General features: G+C 37.1%; 1 protein-coding gene across 8 annotated transcripts in view; it reads right to left on the bottom strand.

Moving 5' to 3' along the window:
• NBEA (neurobeachin) overlaps window positions 1–27,916 on the bottom strand; it is a 683,574-nt gene that overhangs the window by 101,848 nt on the left and 553,810 nt on the right. For all 8 annotated transcript variants that reach the window (XM_042952224.1, XM_042952367.1, XM_042952503.1 and 5 more), the window contains 2 exons: window positions 21,323–21,438; window positions 11,473–11,585 (listed from right to left, as the gene is read on the bottom strand). In XM_042952224.1, the coding sequence (XP_042808158.1) occupies window positions 11,473–11,585; window positions 21,323–21,438 (229 nt within the window). The remainder of the gene's footprint in view (window positions 1–11,472; window positions 11,586–21,322; window positions 21,439–27,916) is intronic.

Raw genomic sequence — 27,916 nt, 5'->3', positions numbered from 1 at the left:
TTTTTTTTTAAAAGAGCTTATTTATTTATTTTGAGAGAGAGAGAGAGAGAGAGGCAGATCAAGAGAGAGAGAGAGAGGGACAGATAGAGAGAGAGAGAGAGAGAGAGAGAGAATCCCAAGCAGACTCCATGCTCGGCACAGAGCCTGATGTGGGTCTCAAACTCTCAACCATAAGATCATGCCCTAAGCCAATATCAAGTGTCTGATGCTCAACTGACTGGGACACCCAGGCACCCCCAATGGCTTCCTAAAAATCTTATAGTACATATGCAATTTATTTTTGCTTAAGTATTCAGAGAAAAAATTTTTGAAGAATATACATAAAATGACAAGTGAGAATAATGGAGATTTTAGTCTTCCCTAATCCCTTTGCACTGTTTGATTAACAATTTGGTTTACAGGGGCACCTGTGTGGCTCAGTCAGTTAAGTGTCTAACTTCAGCTCAGGTCATGATCTCGTGGTTTGTGAGTTTGAGCCCCACATTGGACTCCATGCTGACAAAGCGGAGTCTGCTTGGGATTCTCTCTCTCTCTCTCTCTCTCTCTCTCTCTCTGCGCCCCTCCCCCCACTCATGCTCGCTCGCTCTCAAATAAATAAATAAACTATATTAAAAAAAAGAATTTGGTTTATCCCATGTATAGAATGTTAGGGGCTTTTTTTCAATTATATGACCCAGAAAACATTTAAACTTCTATCAATTTTAATCTAACTACAATAACTTTATATTTCAGCTAGCAAACAATAAAGAGCATATATTTCCAAATTCCTGTTTTTAATTTTCACTGATATTTGAATCACCATATATCAAAACTTCACTAGTTAAAACGAAGTTAATGACAACATGAAGAAAATAAGACAAATCCAGAAGCTGAGATTTCTATAAAAACACTGGAACAGTCTCTTCGATGACACAATATCATGAAAAAAGTGGGGGGTGGTGCTGGTTAGGAGCTATTTTATTCTAAAAGACACTTGAAAGACATAAAAATCAAGTGCAACGTGAGGTCCTTGACTGAATCTTGGCTTGAAAAAAAACAAATTTTAAAGGTATATGGGAGATAAGTGGGAAAATCTGATTTAAAGCACAGTGTTAGATAATGCTAGGGAGTTTTAACTGTCAGTCTTGTATGGGGTGATGATGGTGTTCTGGTTATGAAGAAAAATGCTTTTTTCATACTAAAGTATTTATGGGTAAGGTATGATATATCTTTAATTTACTTTAAAATACTTCAGCAGAACAAAAACAAAGCTAAAAATGTAAGTAATTATAATATATAAGTACTAAGTGTATTAGTAATAACTAAGTGTATTAGTTATTTTTGGTACTTTTATTTATGTTTGAAAATTGCTATACCAACAAGTCAAAATAAAATAAAGCTTGCTTGCCACAACGAAGCAAAATCTTTCAAACTCACACTATGACCTTTCCATTGTGGTTATGCTCTGGGGTGTTCTTATAGCTAAGAAAGTTTTTAATACAAACATTTTCGGGGCACCTGGTTGGCTTCGTGGTGGAGTGAGTGACTCTTGATCTCAGGGTTATGAGTTTGAGCCCCATGTTGAGTGTAGTAATTACTTCAAAATAAAATCTTTAAAAAAGAAAAGAAAGGTTGTACTTCTAATGTGTGAAAATGTTCTCTTAAACAGATAAAGTCTCCCCTTCACAATTTTCTGCACAACATGGCCTCTCATCATCGGGTAAACTTCAGCTGTTCTCCACACAACTCCCACATCCATTCCTAATAAACAGAAGCCGAAGTACTGAAGCATTGGTAAGTATGTGTTAAGACGTATATTTTGCTGGCTATACTTGAGTGCAATTCTCTTTATATTTTTTTCATAGGATGAATAAACATGACTAATTACATTAGGAAGAGAGAGAGACTTTGAGCCAAAGTTGAATTTTGATTAGCAAAATTGATTAGCATATTCACAGGTCTGTCAGTTCCACACAGTCTTTGGAGGTGGAGAATGGCTCCCTCAATGCATTTCTTTGCCTCCTCTGCTCCTATCACATGGCTGTCCATAGTGTAGAGCTTTTAGGAAAGGTGGGGGCATCTAAAAGATTTATTACACACTAGAATTTTTTTATTATTAAAAAACTTTTTTAACGTTTTATTTTTGAGAGAGAGAGAGAGAGAGAGAGAGAGAGTGTGTGTGTGTGTGTGTGTGTGTGTGTGTGCAGGGGAGGGGCAGAGAGAAAGGGAGACATAGAATCCAAAGCAGCCTCCAGACTCCGAGCTGTCAGCACAGAGCCTGACATGGGGCTCAAACTCATACCACGAGATCATGACCTGAGTCAAAGTCAGACAATCAACTGAACCACCCAGGTGCCCGGTTTTTAGTTTTTTTTTTGTTTGCTTGTTTTTTTCAGTATATTCTATTTACCTATTGTAGGGAAATAATAGGTAACAAATGAAAGGAAATGCAACTTATAAAACCGATGCAATCCATAATAACGTTGTGAGGATAAAATGAGAAAATCTATGTAAAGTGCTTAGCACAATGACTACACAAGAAGTGCATGTCAAATGTTGGCTGTTACTATCATTACCCCGGGATAATTCCTAAGAAATTATTTTAAATATCTTAGTGAAAAGTAACCAATTTTGACATAAAAAAACAATGGAGGCATAATTAAATATCCTAAATCTTCATGTGTCAGTTCTAAAGGCTTTCTAAGTATTAAGTACTAGGATAATGATGAGCCTACAAATTAGTTTCAGGACCATCTCTACTGAAAATTCTGTTTTAGCTGGAGAGAAACGTTAAAGGAGATGGAGTCTGGCCTAGTTTTGTCTTAATAATGCTGTGCTTCAGATGCGACCCCAAAGGGCATCAGCAGGCTCTTTTCCTCTCTACAGGTAGTATTTTAAAAACATACACTGCAAAAGTGCTCCTATGGTTCCCAGTTCCTTCTCTAACAGCTTAAAGTTTTCTTTTCTTTTCTTTCATTTTTTCTTCCTTCCTTCCTTCCTTTCTTTTTCTTTCTTTCACTATTTATCTATTTATTTGACAAGTAATTTTACATCCAACATGGGGCTCGACTTCATGACCTCGGATCAAGAGTTGCATGGGGCACCCAGGTGGCTCAGTCAGTTAAGCAACCAACTTTGGCTCAGGTCATGATCTCATGGTTTGTGGGTTTGAGCCCCACATCGGGCTCTGTGCTGACAGCTCAGAGCCTGGAGCCTGTTTTGGATTCTGTCTCCCTCTCTCTGCCCCTCCCCCACTCTGCTCTGTCTCTGTCTCTGTCTCTCTGTCTCAAAAATAAACACTTTTTAAAATAAATGAACACCTTTTAAAAATTAAAAAAAGAGAGAAAAAAATGTTGCAGACTGTACCAACTGAGCCAGCCAGGTGCCCCTGACAGCTTAAAGTTTTCAAAGCAGGACAGGCTCTAGCACTTTCTTCTCTTTCTCTCCCTCTCTCCCTCTCTCTCTCTCTCTCTCTCTCTCTTTCTCTCCGAAGGGGTAGGACAATTGGCTAAATGGGAAGGAACTAGAAAAGAGACTAGGGGACATTTAGCATAAGCTGGCAGAGGATGGGACCGGTTTGGGACTTCTGTGTACATGCTCAAAGTTCCCTGTCACCCTATTACATATCTCCAACAAATAGTGGAGATAAAAGTGAACAAAAAAACACCTCACTATTTCTGGTTATCACAGTGCCTATGAACCAACTTTTTTCTTTGTCTGAACTTAGTTGGTTCTTTCTTTCAGTTAGAAGGAAAAGAACATAATATGCCAGCGGGTAAACTAAAAATGAATATAGATTCTTAAGGGTATGAACCAGTTCTTATTGTCTTTTTAAAAAAAAATGTTTTATTTAGTTTTGAGAGAGAGAGAGCACAGGCAGGAGTGGGGGAGGGACAGAGAGAAGGGAACAGAAGACCTGAAATGGGCTCTGCGCTGACATCAGTGAGCCTGATGCTGGGCTCAAACTCACAAATCAAAACCATAAGATCATAACTTGAGCCAAAGTCAGACACTCAACCATCTTATCGTCTTCTTATCTCCAGTACTTGGCACAACGTAGGTGTGCAATAAATGCTTGTATACTGGAAGAGCAAGTACGTGAATAGAAATATAAATTTAAATAAACCCAATTTTGAAATTGGTGCCTTTTTTGCATTTCCCCCCTTTGCAAGTTATACCCTCAGGTTGGATTATTCCATGAGTTTAAAACAGTCTCCAAATACTGCCAATCAATACTCCGTCTCAAAATAGTACCTCTCCTTCAACAATGCAGTATGAGCAAGTCTAACAAAAACAGTTTTCAAGTTGGGGTATACTAACGTTAAGGTGACATTCAACATGTATTTAGAAAAGTATTTCAAATTTGGCAGTAGGTTTTTGGCGGGTTTTGGTATAGAATTAAATTCACGCATTCACATTTTTATCTTCTGCCAAGTTTTATAGCATCATAGTCAGCTATTAATACACTCAGTAGTTTTGCCCATTCTTCAGGTTTTGTTGTTAAAACCTAAGCATTAGTGAGATTATATATTAAAATAAACAGAACGAATTTCATTTTATATATTGTTAAGATGAAAAAGAAAAGATAAAATAACGATAGAAACTTGTGCCACATTGCTGAATGGAGCACCCCCCACACCTAACAAGGTAAACTCTCTTCTATATGGTATATAGACGTTTGGCTGTACTATCATGGATGGACGGCTGAAGAGTATTCACACTTCAGTGCGTTCATTTGCATTATCACATTTCAAAGCCTCGAGGCATTATCACTTCCTTTTTTTAAGTGGCATAATAATTTGGGAAAATGGTTATGCTTATCATCATCTGTCAGTCAAACAATTCCTGTGTTAACAAAATATATTTTTTCCACTCAGTGAATGGGTGTGTGTGTGTGTGTGTGCGTGTGTGTGTGTGTGTGTGATGTCTTAACGCTCATGTCAATATTAGCAGGACTTGGCTTTGTGATGAAACTATTTCATTTATCAGAGGGCATGACTGGGAAATAGGAAAATTCCATTTACACTTTAATGAGCAGAGGCTGTGCTTCATGTCAAAGCCATGTAACCACTGTAATTTAAGAGCAAGGTTCGTGTGAGTATATGTGAATAACTGAATCATTAGCATATATCATGTTTTAAGATAGATTTCGCCACAACGTTGCATCTCCATAAGGAAAATCTGTATACATGGAGGGAAAAATTGTCGACACCCACTACTGGTTGAGTACTGAAAAGATAAGTCAATGACACATTGTTTCATTTGCTGTCCATCATGCCAAACAATAAACATAACCTCTACCTTGTACAGGTAATACATAACACTACAACCTGTGAAGGCTAATCAAAACGAGGGGTCTAATAAATTTTACTGATAAAGAACTTTCACTGTTCCTGTGCTCTTTGTTCAATTAACTGGGTTAAAGAAAGAATATGAATATTATAAATGTCAGAAAATATTTCAGTCTAAATAAATGTGCATCTCAAGTTTCAATAAACATTTAACTTCAGTATCTGGATGTTTAAGGTTTTGATAATTTGACAATTTAAAGAGATGAAAAGCAATTACTTTCTGCATGAGAATATCACTTTGCATCTTTTTTTTTAATGTTTATTTATTTTTGAAATAGAGACAGGGTGCAAGCAGGGGAGAGGCAGAGAGAGAGAGGGAGACACAGAATCTGAAGCAGGCTCCGGGCTCCGAGCTGTCAGCACAGAGCCCGACGCGGGGCTCAAACCCACAAACTGCGAGATCATGACCTGAGCCAAAGTTGGACGCTTAACCGACTGAGCCACCCAGGGTGCCCCATGACTCTGTATCTTATTAAAAGGTATTGCTTTTTATTTTATTAGAACAAAATTAAATCAAACCATCTTTCTCTCTATTTTTTTCGATCGTACCGAAGACAGTGAGCCCTCAGCTGACAGTTATAGAAATGTGTTTTGTAGCTACCAGTCACTGAATCCTACCCATGTGCTAGATATTACGCTATGTGCTTTTCCTACCTTAGTGCGTTTAATTCTTCCAACGACCCTATTATGTAAATAGTACTGTGTTCACTTTAAAGAAGAGGAAAAAGAAGTCCAGAGGGCTTAGGAATTTGTTGGAGGGGGGCTCTCTATGAAAATAAACCTATGCTTATGAGCGTAAAATGAGGGGCAAGGCATAGAAAGCCCCTGAAACATGAGGGGCCTTGAAGTTTAAGCTTCATTAGCTTTATGGCAAATTTATCTCTGATTCCACCTGATGTTCATCTACTAAAATTGTATGCATGTAATAAAAACCCATTGCCTATTGGCTTTTTTCCCCTCATAACAAGTGAATATTCCTCCAGGGTGAGGACTATACATTAAGGTCCTCTTAGCACCTTGCAAAAGCTCCTTTTATATAGTAGCGTGTGCAAACAAACCTGTAATTTATTTGCTACTCTCTAGATTATAGAAGAGAAGAAACTCAGATACAATGTACTCGACACTTTATAACAGAGAGCTGACCACAACTAAGTCCTCTTTCTTTAGGGAATGGAAATCCAAATTCCCTTTGGTCAACGTTCACCTCATCATTCCCTGACAGATGTCTTGTGTGATCCTGACTCTACCTTTGGCTCCAACCATGGGAAACGACTGGCTTATTTCATGTCCAGTGAACATATTCCCCTCCCTGTTAAGCAGCACCAGTGAGAAATAAGGAGACATTTTCTGGGATTTCTGGGAAAGAAAAGTTTCTTCTGTCTTCCATGAGCGCTACTCGGTGAGATGCTTTCTTTTCCTTTGGGTTGTATGATGTGAGGTCTAGAACAACTGACACAGCCATTTTAATACTTGAAGGGGAGTCCTTGGAGCTATTGGAGGCCACTCAGTGGAGACGAACTTTGAGGCCCAAGTGGGGAAGGCAGAGCCGAAGAAGGAAAGAACCAAAGAACCTTTATTATATGTATCACTGTTGAAGATCTCGCTGAAAACCAAACGTGCCTCTGAATTTTCAGTCAGAACACTGATTTATTGTTCAAGCCAATATGAACTGGGTTTTCTCAAGCTTTCATTCAGAAGTTCTAACAACATAGAATTTCATGAAGCCAGTGTAATGTGGGATTATAAAGAAAGAAAAAAAATTCAATTTTCTAGGGATTGTATATTTCATAGCTTATTTTTTTAACGTTTATTTATTTTTGAGAGAGAGACAGAGTGCGAGTGGGGAGGGGCAGAGAGAGAGGGAGACACAGAATCTGAAGCAGGCTCCAGGCTCCGAGCTGTCAGCACAGAGCCCGACGCAGGGCTCAAACCCACAAACTGCAAGATTGGAGAAGTTGTGAGGGGTTTCTGGGCGGCTCAGTCAGTTAAGCGTCCGACTTCGGCTCAGGTCATGATCTCACGGGTACGAAGTCGGATGCTTAACTGACTGAGCCACCCAGGAACCCCTCACAGCTTCTTATGTTTTTTATACAATAAAGAACATGAAAATTATTTGGGGCTTCAAAGGTGCTTACTGACGGGGCACCTGGGTGGCTCAGTTGGTTAAGCTGCTGACTTCAGCTCTGGTCATGATCTTGCACTCTCTGAGTTCAAGCCCCACATCGGGCTCTATGCTGACAGCTCAGAGCCTGGAGCCTGCTTCAGATTCTGTGTCTCCTCCTCTCTCTGCCCCTCTGTCTCTCATGCTGTCTCTCTCTCTCTCTCAAAAATAAATAAATATTAAAAAAAATTTTTAAAAAAGGTGCTTACTGAAACCAATCGTAGAATTATCCACTGCTAGAAATTATTCCACGGGTCCCAATCTTTGTTTACAAACACTTCTTTTGCTTTTTAGAGACCTTTTAGAAGGTTCCTGGTTAATAACATCATTCAGATATTCCAATTCTTCCTTGAGCTTTTGAAGATTAACAAATTCTGTATTAAATATTTCATTTGTAGTATTGATTATACCAATAAGACTTTCATGTCCTTCTTAATGGTCATCTCATTACTATTATATTTCACTATAGTAGTTTGTCCTTCCAATTATAATATTATACTTCAAATGTCACTTTCCTATTAGGTATATAAAATATTTTCATACATTAAAATCTTGTTTATTAATGATTTTTATACAGGATAGTTTTGGGTTTCTAGTCCATTTGTACGAAGTTCCTATTAAGAAATTCAATGAAGCATGGGAACAATGCAAGAGTAATTTATTAACACATCAGGAGTCTTTAATTTGCTAACATTTTCCTATCATGTTTGTCTGACAGAATATAAAGAACAAATTAGTAAAGCATGGAACATAGCAGAAAAAAAAAAGCTATCTATCTTTTAAGAGCTCATGGGTTCAAATGTTCGCAACACGAAGGACTCCGTGCTTGCGAACGTATAGTTAGTATTCACCTCACCTTGTTTGTTTACCTCTTCTACTTATTTAACATTATATACAATCAGGTGAGCATGTGTGAGTTACAGAGGGAAATGCTCTGCCAAAAGGAACACTAAATGAATCAGCACTAAAAACCTGAAGAATGTTTACATATTCTAGTTACTTTAGAAACAGTGATCTCCTCATTTATCTCTTTTTTATAGGAGCAAATTAAAAATCTACAATGACTTGCAAATATTTTACCATATGCCATCTCTAATCCATATTAATCATAATGAAGGCTGTATTTTCTTTGGTTGCGATAGTGTTTCAAGAACATTTGAGTCCAATGTCTTCAAGTAGTTAAGCATGAACTCTCCAATTTGGTCCAGTCCCCACTCAACCTATTGTCAGAAATGCTGGCCTCAGATTTCTGGCAACTACCTGAGTTTTCATCTCAGCTCTGGACTGGACTCTTTCCAAAAAGCGCTGAGACTAAGACTGTTTTATAACTCCTGTACACTCTTTCATGCAGTACAGTGCTTGACATATAGCAGGGGTACGATAAACATTTGTTGACTGAAAAATGAATACATAAATGGAGGAAGTAAAGGGAACTTAACTGGAAGCTTCCTACTGCCATAATAGTCCAGTTAATTTCAAAGCAAAAGACCCTCTTGCCCTGTTTTTAAAATAATCTTAAAAAAAAATCTAAAGTAGCCAGAGTGGTAGTCAGCTTTTGAGGTTTTAATACTGCATATCATACTACTTGAGAATCTACTATAAATTTTATTGTATGTGTATTTTATAGTGACTAGCATATAACAGCCACTTGAGTGATGCTAAATAAAACATATGCAGACAAGATGGTGTAAAAGAAGCATTTTGACAGTTTTCATCCTCACACTGATGAGTTAGTTTGGTTTTGTTTCACACCCAAAGATTCCACCACAACCTTGGCAAGTCATGTCAAAAAATGCATATCTTCACACATTCTAATGCTAATATGAATGTAATAGCATCTCTATTTATCATCAATATCTGAAAGATAATTCAAAGTATATGACCTCTATCAATGATTTACTACATTATCTTTAGACATACGGTGTTAGCTAATGTTGAAATGCCAAGAACTCTCCTAAGTTCTTTACACTTACTAACTCATCAAATCCTCACAACACATCTATTATTATTGCCCCTATTTTACAGGTGAAGAAACTGAGGCAAAACGAAAATTAACCTTGTCTAAGACCCTGAAGCCAGTAAGTTGGCAGAATTAGGATGTGAACCCAGGCAGTCTAGCTCCGGGGTTCCCTTTCCTAACTACTGCCTATTGCCTCTCATGTAGTTCTCTGTAAAATATCATACCTTATCATTCAATTTTGCAGAGAATGGTTTCATGATTCAGATACTTTATAACTATATTTGCTCCGGGAGGGCAGGCCCCATGAAGTACACTGTTTCTATCTACCTGGGCCTGAATAATTACTCGTCCATGGTAAATGATGCAAGACTTTTGTTCAGTTCATTTGGACTGGAAAAATTACTATATTTGAGACCATATTAGAATTAAATTGCTAGCATTTTGTTTTCTCCCAGATGTGTGATTCTCAGTAAGATGTTGGCTAACTCGTCTCTTCAGGTCCCTTTCAAACCTGTAACATCATAACTAAAATTAGCAATGAGGTAGCAACAGAGATCCGATAAGGAGGTCACACAAAACATAAAAGAACTAGAGAGTGAACGACAGATAAGAATGTGCAGATATTTGTACACTGGCTTCAAAAACAGGCTAAGAAATATTGCATGTATGATAATAATAGCTAATAGTCACGAAGTGCTTCAATGTGCCAAGTACCAGTGTCACATTCTTTAAATGCATGTGTCATTTGATCTTAGCAACCGTGTGGCTTAGGATGGTACTATTCTCACATTACAAATGTGGAAACCAAGGCTAAGAGAAAGTGACATCAGGTCACACAGCTAGTAAGCCGTGTAATACAGAACTTCAACCTCCTCGGTCTAGTTTCCAAAAGTAAGAAAGGAGGCAAGAGAAGGTGTGCTGAGTTAAAAACTATCTGTGGGATCACTTTCAAATTGGCCACAGTGCATGTTTCCCTGACTTGCAGGGCTTATGCATCTCTTGCTGAGCCCCTCAGCCCTCCCTGCACCCAAACCAAACGCACACACGTGTGCCCCCTAACCTGCTGTGGGATGCTAAAGCGGACAACCAAGAATGGTAGAGGGGCGCCTGGGTAGCTCAGTCGGTTCAGCATCCAACACTTGATTTCGGTTCAGGTTGTGACCTCACAGTCCTGAGATCAGGCCCCACGTCAGCTCTGTGCTGGTCCTGGAGGCTGCTTAAGATTCTCTCTCTCCCTCTCTCTTTGCCCCTCCCCTGCTGGCATGCTCGTTCATGCTCTGCTCTCTTTCTCTCTCTCTCCCTCTCTCAAAAAAAAAAAAAATAAGTATGATAGAAAAGAGAGCGAAATTCAGAGTGAATGAGCTGGGGCTTAAAATGGCTGAAGTGTATGTGTAAACTTTAGGGTCTGGCTCTGACATCAGCTTAGGCTCCAGAGAAGCATTTTGGGGCTTAGTTCCTAATTTTTCACTGCACTTCAAATAATTTAGTAACCCACTGAAGTTTTCTCTGGATAAATAAGGTAAACTAACCGAAAATTTGCTTTTTTATTCTTATCCACCATTATGTATTTTTTCTTGCCATTTTTTGGGGCCAAATCTTCTCTCTTGTATCTTAACAGATCCTTGATAAATTACTGTGCCCTACTTTTTTTCACTATTATGTTTCCCTACGTAGCGTGTGTGTGTGCAGATGGTCAAGATGATATGTCTTATCACCTAAGAAATATATCATAGAAATAATTTACCATAATGTTTTGTTCTAATTTCAGGTTTTTTTTTTACCTTGACCTTTGAAACCAAGGATATGTGAGCAACCTCTCCTTACATCTGTTTTTTCTCAAGTATGCATTTCATTTTGTCTACGCTAGTACAAAGTTATCCTCTTACAGCTTAGTTCCTATGCTAAGAATTGATGTGCTTTAGTCACAGACCACAAAAGAAGATGCAGGTTTACTTCTTACAAATATACCTGGTAGGAACGCTTTTAGAATAAAGGCTTATGAAGAAAATTAACAAAGTTACCTTTGATAGATCCCTGAAGTTTCCTGGGAGAGTCAAGTCCAATTCTTCTGATTCGTAGTTTGTTAATACCCATGGAAACACGGGATATTGGTTCAGGTCATTATATGTCCGTCCTAGCAAAGAAAAAGAGAAATGAAAATCTGTACGCACGAATTGCTTATGAAATCGTTTCTGTTCTTATATAAGGAAACTATTAGATTTCAGAAAACAGTAACTTGTTTATTGAACTGCGTCTTTGTTTAATAAAAAGCACTCTAGCAACAATGTGTTTCAAGTGAATTCACTCAATAATAATTAAGAAACGAGTAACTAGAATGACTTTTCATAATAGAAGCTTGTGGGAGAGACTGTTAGCTGTTGATCGTCATTGATTTATCTTCTTGGGCTAGACCACATTTCTCAACCTTCCTCACAGGCAGCTGTGGGCATGGCACTCAGAGGTTCAAATCTATAGAACATGAGCAGAAGTGATTTGCCCCACTCCTAGTCTTGACCCACTACAACCCGCCGCCACGCGGGCGCCTCCCTTCTCCATTGCTTCGCTGCCGGCTGTGATGACGATATGACCGGCCTGAAGAGCAGAGCCCTCCCTGCTGGTGAAGATTCCTAAAAGTGATCATGGATGAGGTCCTCCTGCCGACCTGTACATTTGCAGGTTATGTGACGGTATTCTACTCCAATGACTATATACCTAGAAATTATATTGCCAGTGTACAGAATGCTACATTGAGCTTATACCAAGGGTTCTAAGGATCACTTGAGAAGGGCTCACGGGAGTACTCTGAAGCCAGAATGAAAAAGTTCAGAGGCAGATGTCCCACACATTATGGATTATGTTATTTCACTTTAGGGGACAACTGCTGGACCTTTGGTTGGGTTTGCCGTTTATTTTTTCTTAGAATGACTTACGAGTTTCACTGAAGCACAGCGGGAAGGTGGAAAGTTTAGGGAAAGCACAGCATTGGCTTGCCCTCATAAACTGGTACTGAAATAACATGTGAGCAGAGGGAATTAAGAGAATCGCTATTAAAGAAACAGGGGCCAAAGAAAACTTTTGTTGGACAAGTTTTTTGTTTTGTTTTGTTTTGTTTTGTTGTTTTGTTTTTTTTTAGGTAAAAATATGTCATAATCTGATCATGGGCAACTTTCTAAACTTCCATTCAAATTCATAGAAAAGAGTGATTTCACCAGTACTTCGTGATGGTTTACATGGATTTAATATAATTTATATCCATTTGTATGGATTTCATCCAGAATGCTTTAGTGCACACACCACATATAGCACGACAGTAACATAGATATGCATACGTTATCGTTTGTCATCAAGAATTGTCATTAAATGATACCTACTTCCTGCAGCAATTGGTAATTGTGATTGTGAAATAGAAAAAAAAACGAACTATAATCCAAGGGAGAACTAAATGTGCTATGCAAGCATCAGATCAAACTAATTCATTCATTTCATACACATTTTACTGGGTGACTATTTTACCTGTGAATCTATATTTTACAACAAAAATGACATATTGTTTTAGGTGTGTGCATTGATGTCGGTACGTATTATAGACGTAGGTGACCTGTAGACAGCACTTCCCCGGAATGAGGTGAGGGGCAGGTTCGGGCTCCCCTACCTTCCCCCACCACAGCACTCACACAGATGTAAGTTGCCCCTAATGCACGTTTACTTGTCTGCTTCCCCATTACTCTGCACACTCACGAATGTAGAGTCTAGGGTTTTGTTTCATTTTTAATCTCAAACACACTGTTTGCCAATAAATGTCTGTGGAAGGAATGAATACACATATGATAAAAATGGCATAAAATGAACCAAATTTTAAAAGGTGAACAAACAGCCAAGTGAAAAAGGAAAGTTGCAGGATGGTCTCTTGGCGGATGAGGACCGTGCAAAGGCAATGCACTACATATGAGACAGAGTGACATGGTGAACCATGAGGCAAATGTCTGCAGCTAGACAGCTCGGCCAATGAATGCACCTGTTTTATGTGTGTAAGTCTACTGGGAAGAATAATACGGATGAGAATAAATAAGAATTTGGAACCTTTATTAAAGTCTTGTGCATGAACATTTTCTGCCAAACCAGTATCACTGCAAAGTACAAAGTATAAAAGTATAAAATTTTAAATATATTATTGACAGCTCATGTATATGTTAACCTAGGACACCTGATTACTATCCATATTTTTTCCTACACGTGGAATATAGACAGAGAGTCTAGATTGGTTAAGCAGAGCTATTTCTGGGATTCTAACTGGGCCCATGGCATATTTAAGGCTCTGTCGTTTTCTGGGTTACCATTCTACTTAAAAATCTGTCGGTTTCAATGAAAAATAGGTCTTCCACTAAATGAGTGTATTTTCATAGAATAATGTTGCTATTATTTATGTAACATACATTTATATTATTCATAAAAATGAATTAGTTGAAAATCAGATATCATAATTGTTTTTAAATTTTCTGATAAAGTTTTATACCCTATACACTAAGGGGAAAAAAACACCTCTCAAGATAAAATAAATAAGAAGCCAATTTCTCTTGACTCAGTACTTAAATGTATCATATAAATGCAAAAAGCATAAAAATAGAGACCACATTTGAAGATACCAGCTTTTTAATAGAAGTGACTTTATAATATAGGAAATGATAGAATAGTATTTCTGGAAAAAGAACAAAGAAAGCAAGCATTGTCTTTAAAATACACACACAACATTGATGGATGCCAACACTCACAGTTTATGAAATTGCTCTCTGCAACATGTTTTGTAATTCACTTTTAATGATCTTTGGAAGGTTATTTCAAAATAAATTCTTAGGAAAATTTAGCAATATTTAAATTACGAAGGCTGATAGCACCATTTAAATTCTAATAAATACAAAAAAATTTTATAAATAAATGTACTTATACAGTTATAGTCAAACCTTTTTAAATAAAAATTTTCACTTAAAAGCCTTGCAATATGGATATTTTTTATTTAAATGAAAAATGTACAATGTATTTAAAAATCACATGGATGAAAAAGAATAATTAAATGGTACTTTGGGATTCTGCATTCATAAATTAGCATGTTACTTAATTATTTTACTAAACACCTTAGTGAAACAAACAAACAAACAAAAAGACTTTACTAAATTAAAAAAAAAAAATGAAATGTTTCCAAAGTAATACCTATTAGGTTCTGGCACTTAGAGGAACCTACTTATCAACTGTTCTGTTTTTTTGTTTTTTATATTTTGGGTTTTTTTTTTTTTTAAGGATAATTGAAATTTAGTAAATAACCTTATGCTGTAATTGGTAGGGTTCTTTTTTTTCCAGCAGTGGTAAGTGCTGATTTTTTTTTTTTTTTTTTTACTAACTATGCTCATAAGGTTTTATCTTAGAAGATGAATATTAAATATTGCAAGCCTATGACACTAATCTACTCAAACAATAAAAGTGAAGCACAGTAAATGAGATCTCAGAAACACTGGATATGTTTCTTCATTTAAAGAAAAAAACTTTTTAATTAAACCATCCAATTTAATGTTTTTATATGGCACTTTAGTTTTGAAGGTAAAGTGATCTAGAGACAGCTGACAAAGAAATTATAACTGCAATTCCTTGGTGAAAATGTTAATGACAGCAAAATATTGTTTAATTAGATGATTGCAGCATCTGGATTAACACTCTTTAAGAGCGATGTTCCTGTGCTTGTCTGCTTCTTCACACTTTACAGACATTTTGTCATCTCTAGGTCATTAGGAAAGAATTTTTAATGATTTTTCTAGAAGCAAGCAGTTCAAGTTACATCTAATTAGATGACAATAATAAGCCCAACACATGCAGTAGCTAAATATATACATAATTAACCAGGGAGGGCTTGTACATCACAGAGTAAAAAAGTGGAAAATGCTAAACAGGAGAAAAAGGTTGGGGTTGGGGAAGTTGTGCTGAATTCATTAGCTGATCATATGAAACACAACTCGAAAACCTTTAGAAAAATCCTCAGACCTAACAGAATCATTTAGACAAAGCTATGTTAGCAATCACTCTGCTATTTTCTTAAATGCAAGAATGCCAGGTTTTAACATCTTGTTCATGGTAGCATCTAATAAGGTATAAAATGAGGCATAGGTTGTATCTTTCAGAACACAATGAACAGAAATCGGGTCAACTCCAGGAATTAAAGGTTGAAACCATACTTTATTTGAACTCTAAGCATTACTAAAATTCTTCTACATGTAAAAAAAATAAAAAAGAAAAGAAAAAATTCTTCTACGTAAATCTTCCAAAACTTAATGTTCCTTGAAAACAAAACAAAACAAAACAAAACAAAACAAAACAAAACAAAACAAAACCATGTGTTTCAGAAATCATTACATAAATTATACCAGAGTCCTGAGCTGGACTTTCATGCAGTTTTAAAAATCATGTCTTCCCAAGAACATTTAATGAAATCAAAAAAATAGAATCCGAACCTGCATTTGTAGCAGGTTCCCAATGAGACAGGCACACATGGAAAAAGAAAAAAGAAAAAAGCCACCAAAATTGTTAATGTGATATATACGGCTAGGCTTATGAGTGAGTTCATTTATATTTCCAATTTTCTATAATGAATATTTATTAGATTTATAAGGAGAACAAAATAAAGACCATGAAAACATCTGTGAGTTTTTAGGTGTCTTTTAAAAATAGTATGTTTTCAGAATTTTTGATAAACTTTTCATGTAAAGTATCTTTACAAAACTCACCTATATATAATAAAATGTGTGCTTATTTATATGCAATTATGTATATATACATGTATCACATGAGGGTCTAAAAAAATCTAATAATGCATTAATACTAAGACACTGTTGCTGTATGCTTTATACAGAATCTTATTTTTAAAAGCATCTTGAAAGGAGAAAAGCAAAATTGGCCAAGTATGACAGACCTCAAAATATGAAGAACAAGAAATGGGGCATAAATGTATTATATATGTCATGCTAAAACAATATTTTGGAGAAAAAAGGTTGAGTCTGAGAGTGTAAGACAGGAACCAAAATGCTTTTTTACAGAAAATGTAAATTTACTAAGTCACATTAGCCTGTATTTTTAAAAATGTGAAGCCAATCTTCTTTCCAGATTCCCATCCTGTAACTTTTCTACTTTATTTTTCATTCTTTTAAGTTTATGTATTTATTTTGAGAGAGAGAGGCAGAGAGAGAGGGAGAGAGAGAATCCCAAGCAGGCTCTACACTGTCAGCATAAAACCTGATGCAGGGTTCGAACTCACAAACCTGTGAGATCACAACCTGAGCCGAGATCAAGAATCAGATCAAGTGTTACCCACTGAGCCACCCAGGCACTTTGTAAATCTTCTCTTTAATCCAGGAAATTTAAAGAATCTCTCATCCAGCAATTCTCGTAAATTCATATAACAGATCACACAATCGAGCAAAACACTTGCAAAGCCTAAGTATAAATCAGTTCAATTTAATGGGTATTTACTTAGCAAAACTTGCTTTTTTTCTGTAGCAATCTCATAATCTCATTAGAGAGATGAAATATACACATAAAATGCTATGGACAAATTAGCATAAATGCCAAAATATATGATATAGACAGTGCTATAGAAGATATGAGTGCTATGGAGGATTAATACAATTATCTTTAGGTATATCTTTTATTTATTTTTTTAAGTTTATTTACTTTGAGAGAGACAGAGTGGAGGAGAGCAGAGAAAGAGAATCCCAAGCACGCTCCACGTTGTCAGCATGGAGCCTGATGAGGGCCTCGAAGTCACGAACCGGGAGATCATGACCCGAGCAGAGGTCAAAAGTCAGATGCCTAACTGACTGAGTTACCCAGTAGCCCCCCTCTAAGGGATATATCTTTTAAGGAATATAGAGGTGGTGCAATGGTTCTCAAAGTGTGGGCCCTAGACCAGTGGTATCATGCATCACCTGGAAACTTGTTAGGAATGCAAATTCTTGAGCCCCACCCTCAAGCTACTGAGTCAGAAGCTCTGGGGATGGGGTTCAACGATCCTTGTTTTAGTAAGCCCTCCACGTGATTCTGAGAACCACTGGTATCCTGGAGGATGCTGGCTTGGTGGCCATGTTGCTGGTGTTGACCGTGTGGCTGGTGGTGCTCGGCCAAGTCCCTCTCCAGGAGTCGCCAGCATCAGAAGAAAGCCCTCTCACGCAAGATCCTGTCTCCTTCCCAGGAGTCTGCATCCAGCGATAGCAGTGTGGAGGAGGTAATGAAGGCCTGGCCACCTTGCTTCAAGGCAAGACAACTCTGAACTTCTAGCTCCTGTCTCCCTTGCCTTTTCTGCACTGCCTTGGGCTTCAATTTCTCTTTCTGCTGAGTTCCACTTTCTTCACTCCCCTACAGACGTGATTCCAGTGACTTCTTATATTATACTTTTCAATTTAAGTGTTACCTATGAAAAGCTTTCCCTGATCTCTTAGTTACAAGTAATGCCTTCTAGTTCTGTGACCCCAAATGGCTTTGTATGTTCTCCTGTTCTAATAATTATCACTTTTTCGTGGAATTGCTGGTGTGCGTATGTGTTTTGCCAACTACGCCATCATCTTTTCAAAGGCAGAAACCACACTCTAGTTTCCTCTGCAGTGTCAGAACCAGAGTGTGTGTTCAGCGACTATTTACTAAAAAACTGAACACATTGGCTTCGTATCTAGAGACCTGTAATACACTCCTATCAACAGCTCTCCCTAACTGTAGGCTATCTCATTTCCGATTCAGGCCATATACAGTCATCAGTTTCATTTTCCTAAAACTCTATATTGTGTCCCCTTCTACTCCAAAACCATACTGACCTCTTAAGAGTCTAAGATCAGGCTCTTTACAATCTGGCTCTTACCGATAGCTCCAATATTCTCTGCTCTGAGCCAAGATACGATACCCGTGTCCACTGAACACATCACATGTCCAACCGGCAGAAATATTTGTAAAGCTCTGCTCTTTTTTTCCTCCCCAGACAAACACATATTTAAAATTCCTCCACTCTGCTTAGCTCTCAGAGCATTCATTATTTACAGCACTTATTCAGCACTTAACATCAGCTGTCTTAAAATGCTCTCTTATTTATGTATAGTTCATTTACCCATCCAGTTGTAAGTGCTCTGAGCTCCTAGTCCCAATTTTATACTTCATTTTATCCCGCCGTCTACAACAGACGGGCTTCAATGTTTAGATATGATCATTATAAAGGAAAGACCCAATGAATTATTTTTTTAAAAAGCCAGTGGCCTATACATTCTTTATGTCATCAAATGAAACAGACCCCAGTGATTCAAAAGAGAGTAGAATGACACTGAGACATCCCTTAGGATCTGCATGCTCTGGCTCAGAAACCCAAAGACTGTCCCAACCAGGAAAAAAACAGTGTCTGTATTGCTCAGGTATAGCTTACAGATGGGAACACAATGTTATCTTATCCAGACTGCAATCTTTCCAGAGCTTGACAGAGAAAGAAACTCCCAGACAGCAACAGGCATGGGGTAGGCGGTGGTTATAGGCAGTACTGTACCATATTGTGGGAAGTTTATCTGACATCAGTGAAATGTAGTGGGAAGGGATGGAGACTAGAAGAGTCCTTTAGAACAATGAACTAGACCACATTCCATCCAGAAAGACAGCAAGAAACCCACCTTAGAATGGCAGAACAGTTTAATATAAATGCCAGCTCGACTGGAAACTGAACTGTGAGTGAGGTATATCACCCTGTCTTCCAGTTTTATATACAACAGCTCCAAATACTTAACACAGCCAAGGAAAAAAATCTTATGTCCATCCATGACATATGGTAGACAATTAGCCTTGATAGATCTCTCAAGCATAGATAACAGAGAAGCCTAACACAGGGAATATGGAAAAACACTGCAGAAAAATGTAAAGAGACCAAACGTTATCCTAAAAATCAGGTAAAGATCCATGTAGCTGAAAATGATGTACTGCATTAACAAGGAGAAAATTTTAGTAGAGTTTGAAATCCTTCAGAATATGCAAAATATAGGGACTCCAAAAAATATGAGTTCTATAAGAACATAGATTCTGGGTAGTAAATCATATTGACAAAAATAAGCAGTGAACAAGAAGTAAATTGACTTTAAGTTCTTATATAGGAGTAATTAAAACTGATTCATGTTTGACTTCAAAAATAAGGAATATATACTTTAGAGGGTTTTTAAAAATGTAAACATATCTCTAGGAGAATTAATAGCAGGATTCCTACAGTCACTAACAAATGGGAGAAATTTTATAAGGCCAAAGAAAAACAAAAGAATACAAAAATTTTTTAAATAGTATAAAATGAGACAATATATGACCAAACGTATCACTTGATACAACAGCTGTAAACAGATTAAATATGGTTACTGAAAGAGCAAAGTCCAGGACAGGGTTACACCCTGAAATTCCATCTATGCTCTAGGACAGAGTTGGCACACCTCAGATTCTATCCTTCTTCTCTTTGGCACTGAAGCTTCTTTCTGCTACATCATGCGGTTACCTGCTATGCTAGTGAAGGTTTTTATATTTCAGATATTTAAGTTCACTCTATCTGTACATGGACACAATATGTGCCAATTAAACAGTATAACCTGTTTCTTGTATCTTTAAGGGAGCAAATAGGTTTCTTTAAGATATAAACATCATGTTTACTGACATATATATGTGTATATACATGTATATACACATATATATTATATATACGAAAGACATCATGAATATATCATGAAGATACACGTAGAGGATGGAGATGTGTGTATACAATATACAATAAAATTTAATTTACGTAATAGACCTTTGGTTGTACCTCTAGTGTCCTATTCACAAAGGCATTACATTACAATATGTATTAAATGATTAAAATGTAAAGACATTTTCAACAACTTTTTTATCCCTTTTGTTCACAAATTGTGTTCTATTGCCTATCTAATATATATCTGCATCACCATATTTACTATGTGTACCCCTATAGCATCCATATTCACACATATGTGATTGATTTAAGAAGAGTAATATTACACAGTTATCCTTTTTAAGCGATTATTCAGAGAACATGTCTCTAAATTCATGGTTCTGAGCCTTCATTCGTAATAGAACAAGAACCAAAGGGGAGCATATGTGTTTATATAGTTACTTCAATTCATGTTATTCCAAGAAGTTTTTGCAGAGCCTGATTTATAGAGGTAAACTTTTTGTAATTCAACATGAATAAGGGCTTTTGGAACTTAAAAAAGAAAGAGGCACTTAAATCTCATAAATATGTTTAACCACAGACAGCCAATGATTTAACAGGAAAACAAAGCCACTACCTTCTTTTAATTTGCAGGCACAGTACTGCTGAGGTTGATGGCAGTTACTCATCATTTAGAAATGCAATCTGATTTTATATTTTTATTCGAAGATTTTAAGAAGAAAAGATCCTGTAACCCAATCATGCCATAATCCAGGTGACATCTGTACTAGGCAGAATCCTGTTGTTATTCTCCTGTCTAGCTGCTATTGCCGAGAATGACAAAGTAGGGAAATTACATTTTCCCATTATTATTTCCAGACACTTTCTGGCAATGGTTTGTTGACTCTAATAAACCTTCAGACAAAGCTGTCAGCAAAGGAAATGGCAAAGGGGAGCAAGGAAAAGGCTCTTCAACAACAAATGCATCTAAAACCTCAGTGCCAGCTTGTACCATTTCTGATAACATCTAACGTGAGTGCTCCCACATTTATTCTAATCTGTATTTGAATTCCAAGAAAAAAAAATGCATTCCATCAAGTCATATTACCAATGTTTTTGATGAACACAAATGTATTATGAAATTAAAGAATGAGATGTCTTACCTGCTATAGTATTAAGAAACATCAAGTATTCGAAGTTGGAAATTTCCCTTCTTTGCCAACGCTGAGTCATGTTGGAAGATTTGTAAAGCTGGCGAGGGGTGGCCAGTGATATCCTCCTAGAAATGAAGCAAACCATAACAAACATAGTCTCTTTTAACTCATGCCTTTTAAAAATCAGTATTAACTAATACATTGGTTTGGTATCAACCCACTTAAAATAATTAATGGTTTATCCTTAGGTAGATTAAAAAATACATTTTAATTGCAGATATTAGCAATCTTTCAAAATTCTACCATAGAAAAGATACATTTAGTTATTCAGAATAAACCAATATGAAAACACCTTTTTAAAATTTTTTATTTTTTAATTTACATCCAAGTTAGTTAGCATATACTGCAACAATGATTTCAGGAGTAGATTCCTTAATGCCCCTTACCCATTTAGCCCATCCCCCCCCACACCCATTCCAGGAACCCTCTGTTTGTTCTCCATATTTAAGAGGCTCTTATGTTTTTGTTCCCCTCCCTGTTTTTATATTATTTTTGCTTCCCTTCTCCTATGTTCATCTATTTTGTCTCTTAAAGTCCTCATATGAGTGAAATCATATGATATTTATCTTTCTCTGACTAATTTCACTTAGCATAATACCCTCCAGTTCCATCCACATAGTTGCAAATGGCAAGATTTCATTCTTTTTGACTGCTGGGTAATACTCCATTGTATATATACCACATCTTCTTTATCCAATGAAAACACCTTTTTGTATAATATGGCTGCAAATGGGTATTTTACAAGTCAACAAGACCAAAAAAGTGAAACTACACTCAAGATAAGTAAAAGTAGCTTGTGAACAATATAGCAAATCTACTCTATGCTAATAAGCTACGTAGGCAGGTCGTCAGGTGCCAGCTTGTAAGCATTTGATTTAAACCTCATATAATAATGGCTGCCACTGAACTTTATATATGGATACAGTTGTGTTATTGTGGCAGGCCTCCGCAAAGAGTGTGCATGGGAGTACAGCCTCTACCTACGCTGTACATATCCCTCTAACGATGTAAAAAAACGAGCCGGGAACTTTGAAAACATATGAATTCAGAAGAAGGGACACAGGAATAGCTCAAGGGAGTAAAATCAGGACAATCTGTGTAAATTATGAACTTCCTGAGGTTCATTGTGTTTATGTAAAAAGGAATGAAAGTGACCTGTATTTGTAAAAGTCTGCTAAAGCCACTGAGTTTCTGAAATGATCACTAACCTAAGACAAAGGTTCCTAAATGTTTTCAATTCATGCTACCCTTGGTATGTCAAGGACTTTTTCATGTTGTCCCTGGGCCAAGAGAAATACCTAACAGTCATGTTTATTAGGTGGTTAGATCCAAATAATAAATACATAAGTCTTAACAACTAAGTAGCTGTTGGAAAATATAATACTCATAAATTGAAATAAAAATAGTATTTTTACTTCATTCTTAAATAACTACAATTACTTAGTAAAGGGATGTGTGCACCGTGGGCTTTGCACAGCTTCTTAAGTCTTGTTGTTATATCTGACACCACTCCTTATGCCTCCTGTTCCATACTGAGTTTCATGCAGCTCCTTTTTTTAAATTTTTATCATAGCAACTCCCAAAAACTGGTTCTACAAAGCTAAGATGTCATGAAAAAGAACACAGTGCTATCTAATGCTGAAATGTAGAACTAACTTGAGCTAAGAGTTTGTGTGGTATCTGACAGATGGTGCTGTTTTTCCTTAAAAAGCATGAAATGCCCTGCAGAAGCCTGTGAGTTCACCGTGACATCCCAGGTTCCCTGATGCTCAGTTTGGGAACTGTGGACTTAAGACTATTTTTGTTTCATGGATTATTGTCAAATATTTCTATGTGCACGGTATCTTAATAGGCACTGTCTTGTACATAGTAGGAGCTAAAATACATATTAGTTGAGGAAAAGGAGGGGGGGAAGGATGGAAAGGAACTTGTTATCTCAAACTCAAATCCGAATTATGAATTCTAAGAATAATTCGGTGTAACTCAATGTTTAAAATATTAACTTTTTAAAAAACTTTGCTAGTAATGTATATTTGACTCACTCCAAATGAACCATATGAGTCTAATGATTCACTTCATTGCAATGGTAAATGGTATATATATTTCATACATCAATTCTGTAATTCGGTACATTTTTCAATTAACTTATAATATGATTTTTACAGTGCTTCCAGATTTTGATCCATACTGATATCAATATTTAAAATTTCTCCAGCTTTACTTCTACTCACGCAACTATTTTATGTAGTAAACTTTATCCCTGATCCTGACTTTGTCATGGCAACAGGCTAACATAGGCTCTGAATCATCAAAGAATTAATAAACTTTGCTTAGTCCGATTTGCATTGTGCTATTATAATCACATGTTTGGTCCAATTTGCACAGTATTACTATTGTAATCACATTCTTGCTATTCTAAAATTCTTACCTGCAGCACGCTCAGAGAAGTATGCTAAAATTTTACAATATATATCATAAAATGTTGAATGCCTTTGTTGACATTTTGAACCCAAACAATTTAGGAAGAAAATTGCTGATCTGGAAATAATTCTGACCATCAAAAATATCCCCAAACCAAAAATCACACAAATCCTGCTAAGTACCAATAATGGGAATCATGGGAGAAAGTTATCATGTCATTCTTAGAGAAAGTAATAGAAAAATGTGGGCATGGGAAAGGAATTGAGAAAAGCCACTTATCAGCAGGTCTAAGAAAATGACCAGCTTTTCCTGTTTACTGCTTCACCTTTTCCACCATAAACTCATTGAGAGCAGGAACCTTGTTTTACTTACTGTTATATGATTTGTTTTAGCAATACTTAGTATATAGTGGGGTCTCAATAAGTACATACTAAATGACTTGAATTATTGGCCACCCTCTAAGAAAAAATGGCTAAAAAGATACGTGATGCCAAAAAATTAAATAATTCAATCATATGAAGAAGAAGAATGGGAAACGGTAAATCAATAGGTCTGTTCAAAACATCTACAGCAAATTTAGATATTAAATGAGGATGGCTGGTATGTATTTGGGCTATAGTACAATGCTTTTAAAATACATATTTTTTAATGTTTTATTTATTTTTGAGACAGAGAGAGACAGAGCATGAGTAGGGGAGGGACAGGGGGAGGGACAGAGAGAGGGACGCACAGAATCCAAAGCAGGCTCCAGGCTCTGAGCTGCCAGCACAGAGCCTGACGTGGGGCTCAAATTCACGGACTGTGAGATCATGACCTGAGTCAAAGTCGGACGCTTAACCGACTGAGCCACCCAGGCGCCCCATACATTACGATGCTTTTAGAATCAGGGGATAAGATGAAGACAAACTGCCCTCTGAGATAAAAGCTACTAAGTACCACAATAAATGGCAACCATTTAAAATCACAAACCTTATGGATACAACCAGATGTATCTTTGGTAAGTAAATAATCTAATTAAATCCAAAGTTAATTGATTGTGCTATCTGAATAGAAAAATGCATTGACCAAACAATGGTAATCAGTATGGAATCCAGAATATGGGCAAGTTTTTGCTGGTATTTTTCAATCATTATGCAGGGGTGATGGTATTGTTCTTATGAGCAATGTGGGAAACCTTGACAGATGTCACAGGATAGAAATGAAGGGTGTGAGCTATGAACTTGGGCAAGATAAGTAATTTACCTAAATCAAAATTTTCCTAGCTGTACAATGGGATGATAATCCCAATGTGTTAGGAATGTGGTTGTTTTAAGAATTAAGGGCAAAGAGGGTGCCTGGTAGGCTTACTTGGTTAAGCCTCTGAATTTCAGTTTTGGCTCAGGTCATGATCCCACAGTTCATGGGATCAAGCCCTGCATCAGGCTCTGCACTGTGGCACAGAGGCTGCTTCCGATTCTCTCCCTCTCTCTGCCCCTCTACCACTCGTACCTTCTTTTTCTCTCAAAATAAATAAATAAATGTTAACAAAATAGAATTAAGGACAGAGAGCTCCCTTTTGGCACATGAAGACATAGCGAGATGGCCATCTATGAACCAGGAAATGGGTTGTAGTCAGATACCGAATTTGCTAGCATCTTGATCTTAAGACTTCTAGCCTCACAGAATTTCAAGAATTTGTTGTTTATAAGCCAGAAGAAGAAGAAGAAGAAGAAGAAGAAGAAGAAGAAGAAGAAGAAATATAATGTTTATAAACTAAAACACAAAGTATAGTCCCTGCCACATGGGATGTTCTCAGTAAATGAAAACTCAGTAAATGGATATTAATTAATTAAAGAGGCATTCATTAAGCTATGCCAGCTTAATGGATATATTCCTTTCATTCTAAAAGGACAAAGCAACAATCTGATTTGTAATGTTATCTCTTTGGTGGGCTTGTCCAACAAGTGGCTTACATGATATGTGAAGGCCATTATTCTAGCAGTATACCTGCCTTTGAATTTGATAAAAATTGTTTTCAATGTTTTTATTATTTTTATTTTTGAGAGAGAGAGAGAGAGAGAGATTGAGAGAGAGAGGCAGAGAGAGAGGGAGACACAGAATCTAAAGCAGGCTCCAGGCTCTGAGCTGTCAGCACAATGCCTGACTCAGGGCTTGAACCCATGCACCGTGAGATCATGATCTAAGCCGAAGTTGGACGCTTAACTGACTGAGCCACCGAGGCACCCCGATAAAATTTTGCTTATAAATCTTGTAGGTTTAGTTTAGAGTAAATTTCCTAGAGTTTGATAAACTCTGCTTAAACCGGTAAGACCCAATGTCAAGAAAACAAAGCCGAGAATGAAGCCCTTCGTGGTTCTATCAAAACACTGTCATCTGGAAGGCTTCCACTTGTAGGAGCCACACATCATCCCTTCTCTTTGACAATTCTGTAAATATAACAGGGCCTTACATATCACACACATGTGTTTATGGATGTAGGTGCACCTATCTGTTTACCTACCCTCCTACCCACCTCCCTACTTATCTATGTGCGTACATGTTCCATATACGTGTATAGTGTGTATGTGTGTTTACAGTTTACAAAATGCCTTCACTTTATGATCTCAAGACTTTCATAAAACATCTCTTTTCAAAGATAGTGTCTCCATTTTATAGCAGATGAGAATGTCACTCCTCTCGCCTAGTGTTATTCATTCTTTCAACTAAGTTCCCACTCAGCGTATCAGGCTCTGTGACTGTTACCTCACCAGGAAGGGGCAGGTGCAAGCCCAGATTCAGTGTTCCTCTCACCCCTATCTGCTGCTCCCAAGGCTATATCTCACAGGAAATACATAAAACTGGACTTCTGGGATATTATTAGGAAACTAAGAATGCATTGAGCCATTGGCAGTGGCAAGCCAAAGGACCAGAAAAAAGGGTTTTAAGGTAGAATGGCTGTCTGAAGCAACAGCAAAACCAAAACTATTAAGCATCTATTTTGTTTCCAGTTTTGCCATCAAGAAGGATGATCTTCCAAAAGTCAAAGGGAGACCAACTGTGGTTAAAGGGGAAATAATACTCATACTAGGTAAGGGAGAGAGTAAAGAACTTCCGGTTGTTTTAAATGAATCCAGGTCGAGGCAAGTCCAAGAGTACTGAAGGAAATTACACACATCATTGAGAAACCTGTATGGGTAATCTCTGAAGAATCATGATCATTGAGAAAGATGTCAGGAGGCAGAAGATCATTTTCAAAAAGGAGAAAGACCTATTTGTCAGTTCTTAATGTCAATTCCTGGAAAAATCCTTGAATTGACGATTAAACGAACAGTTTGTAAGCACTTGGGAAAGGAAGCAGTGATTACATGAGTCAGCTTCGATTCAGTAAGAACAAGTCTTGCAAAACTAACCTCATTTTCTTTTTTTCGATAGATTAAATGCATTTTTCCTCTGACCTGTATTCTACATAAGTATTTCTTCATTATCCACTAATGTCTTAATTTAATCTTGTCATTCTCCTAGCAAATATCCTGAGCTTGTACATACATGTCAGTGAATTGGTCTTACACTGTGAGCTTAATACGAGAACAGATGCTTTGTAAATCAAGGTAATTCTAGTTGAGTAGCACCTAAAAAGCATCTCAGCAATTAGGCTCTGTGCTAGGTTCTATAGATTAAAAGATACAGAAGACACAGTCCCTGTCTTTTAAATGTCTGTAGCCTATTTAAGGGAAGATACACAAAGATTAGTTTTCCTGTCCATCCACGCTGGGCTCTGCAATAATTCTCATGGACAGAGTGACTGATGTGGAAGACATTGTTGTTTGTCTGTCCCAAGTCAGTATCTTTCTTTCTGGCCAACAGGGAACTGTTTTGTTCAAGCAGGAGGTGGCGAAGACTTCAGAGGTACAGTTTACCCTGAGTTTTACCCAGAGGGTGATTCGCCTAAGCCAGTTAACTCACTTCGCTTTGGCAGTGATTGTTCAAAGGACAGGAAGGTGAGCCCATTCAGGCCAAAGGGACCTAAGATAAAGATTGCAGGAGGCTACTGACAAATATATTCTTTCCTAAAACCTAGAGGCTCGAGGAGAAACCCTTTGTGTCTTTTCCCCATTTTAATGCAACTGTGTGAAGCTGTGCTAT

The sequence above is a fragment of the Panthera leo genome, chromosome A1 (genome assembly GCF_018350215.1).
Source record: "Panthera leo isolate Ple1 chromosome A1, P.leo_Ple1_pat1.1, whole genome shotgun sequence".
Lineage (NCBI taxonomy): Eukaryota > Metazoa > Chordata > Mammalia > Carnivora > Felidae > Panthera > Panthera leo.
The sequence above is the reverse complement of the archived record's forward strand: the minus strand, read 5'-3'. Positions and strand labels throughout refer to the sequence as shown.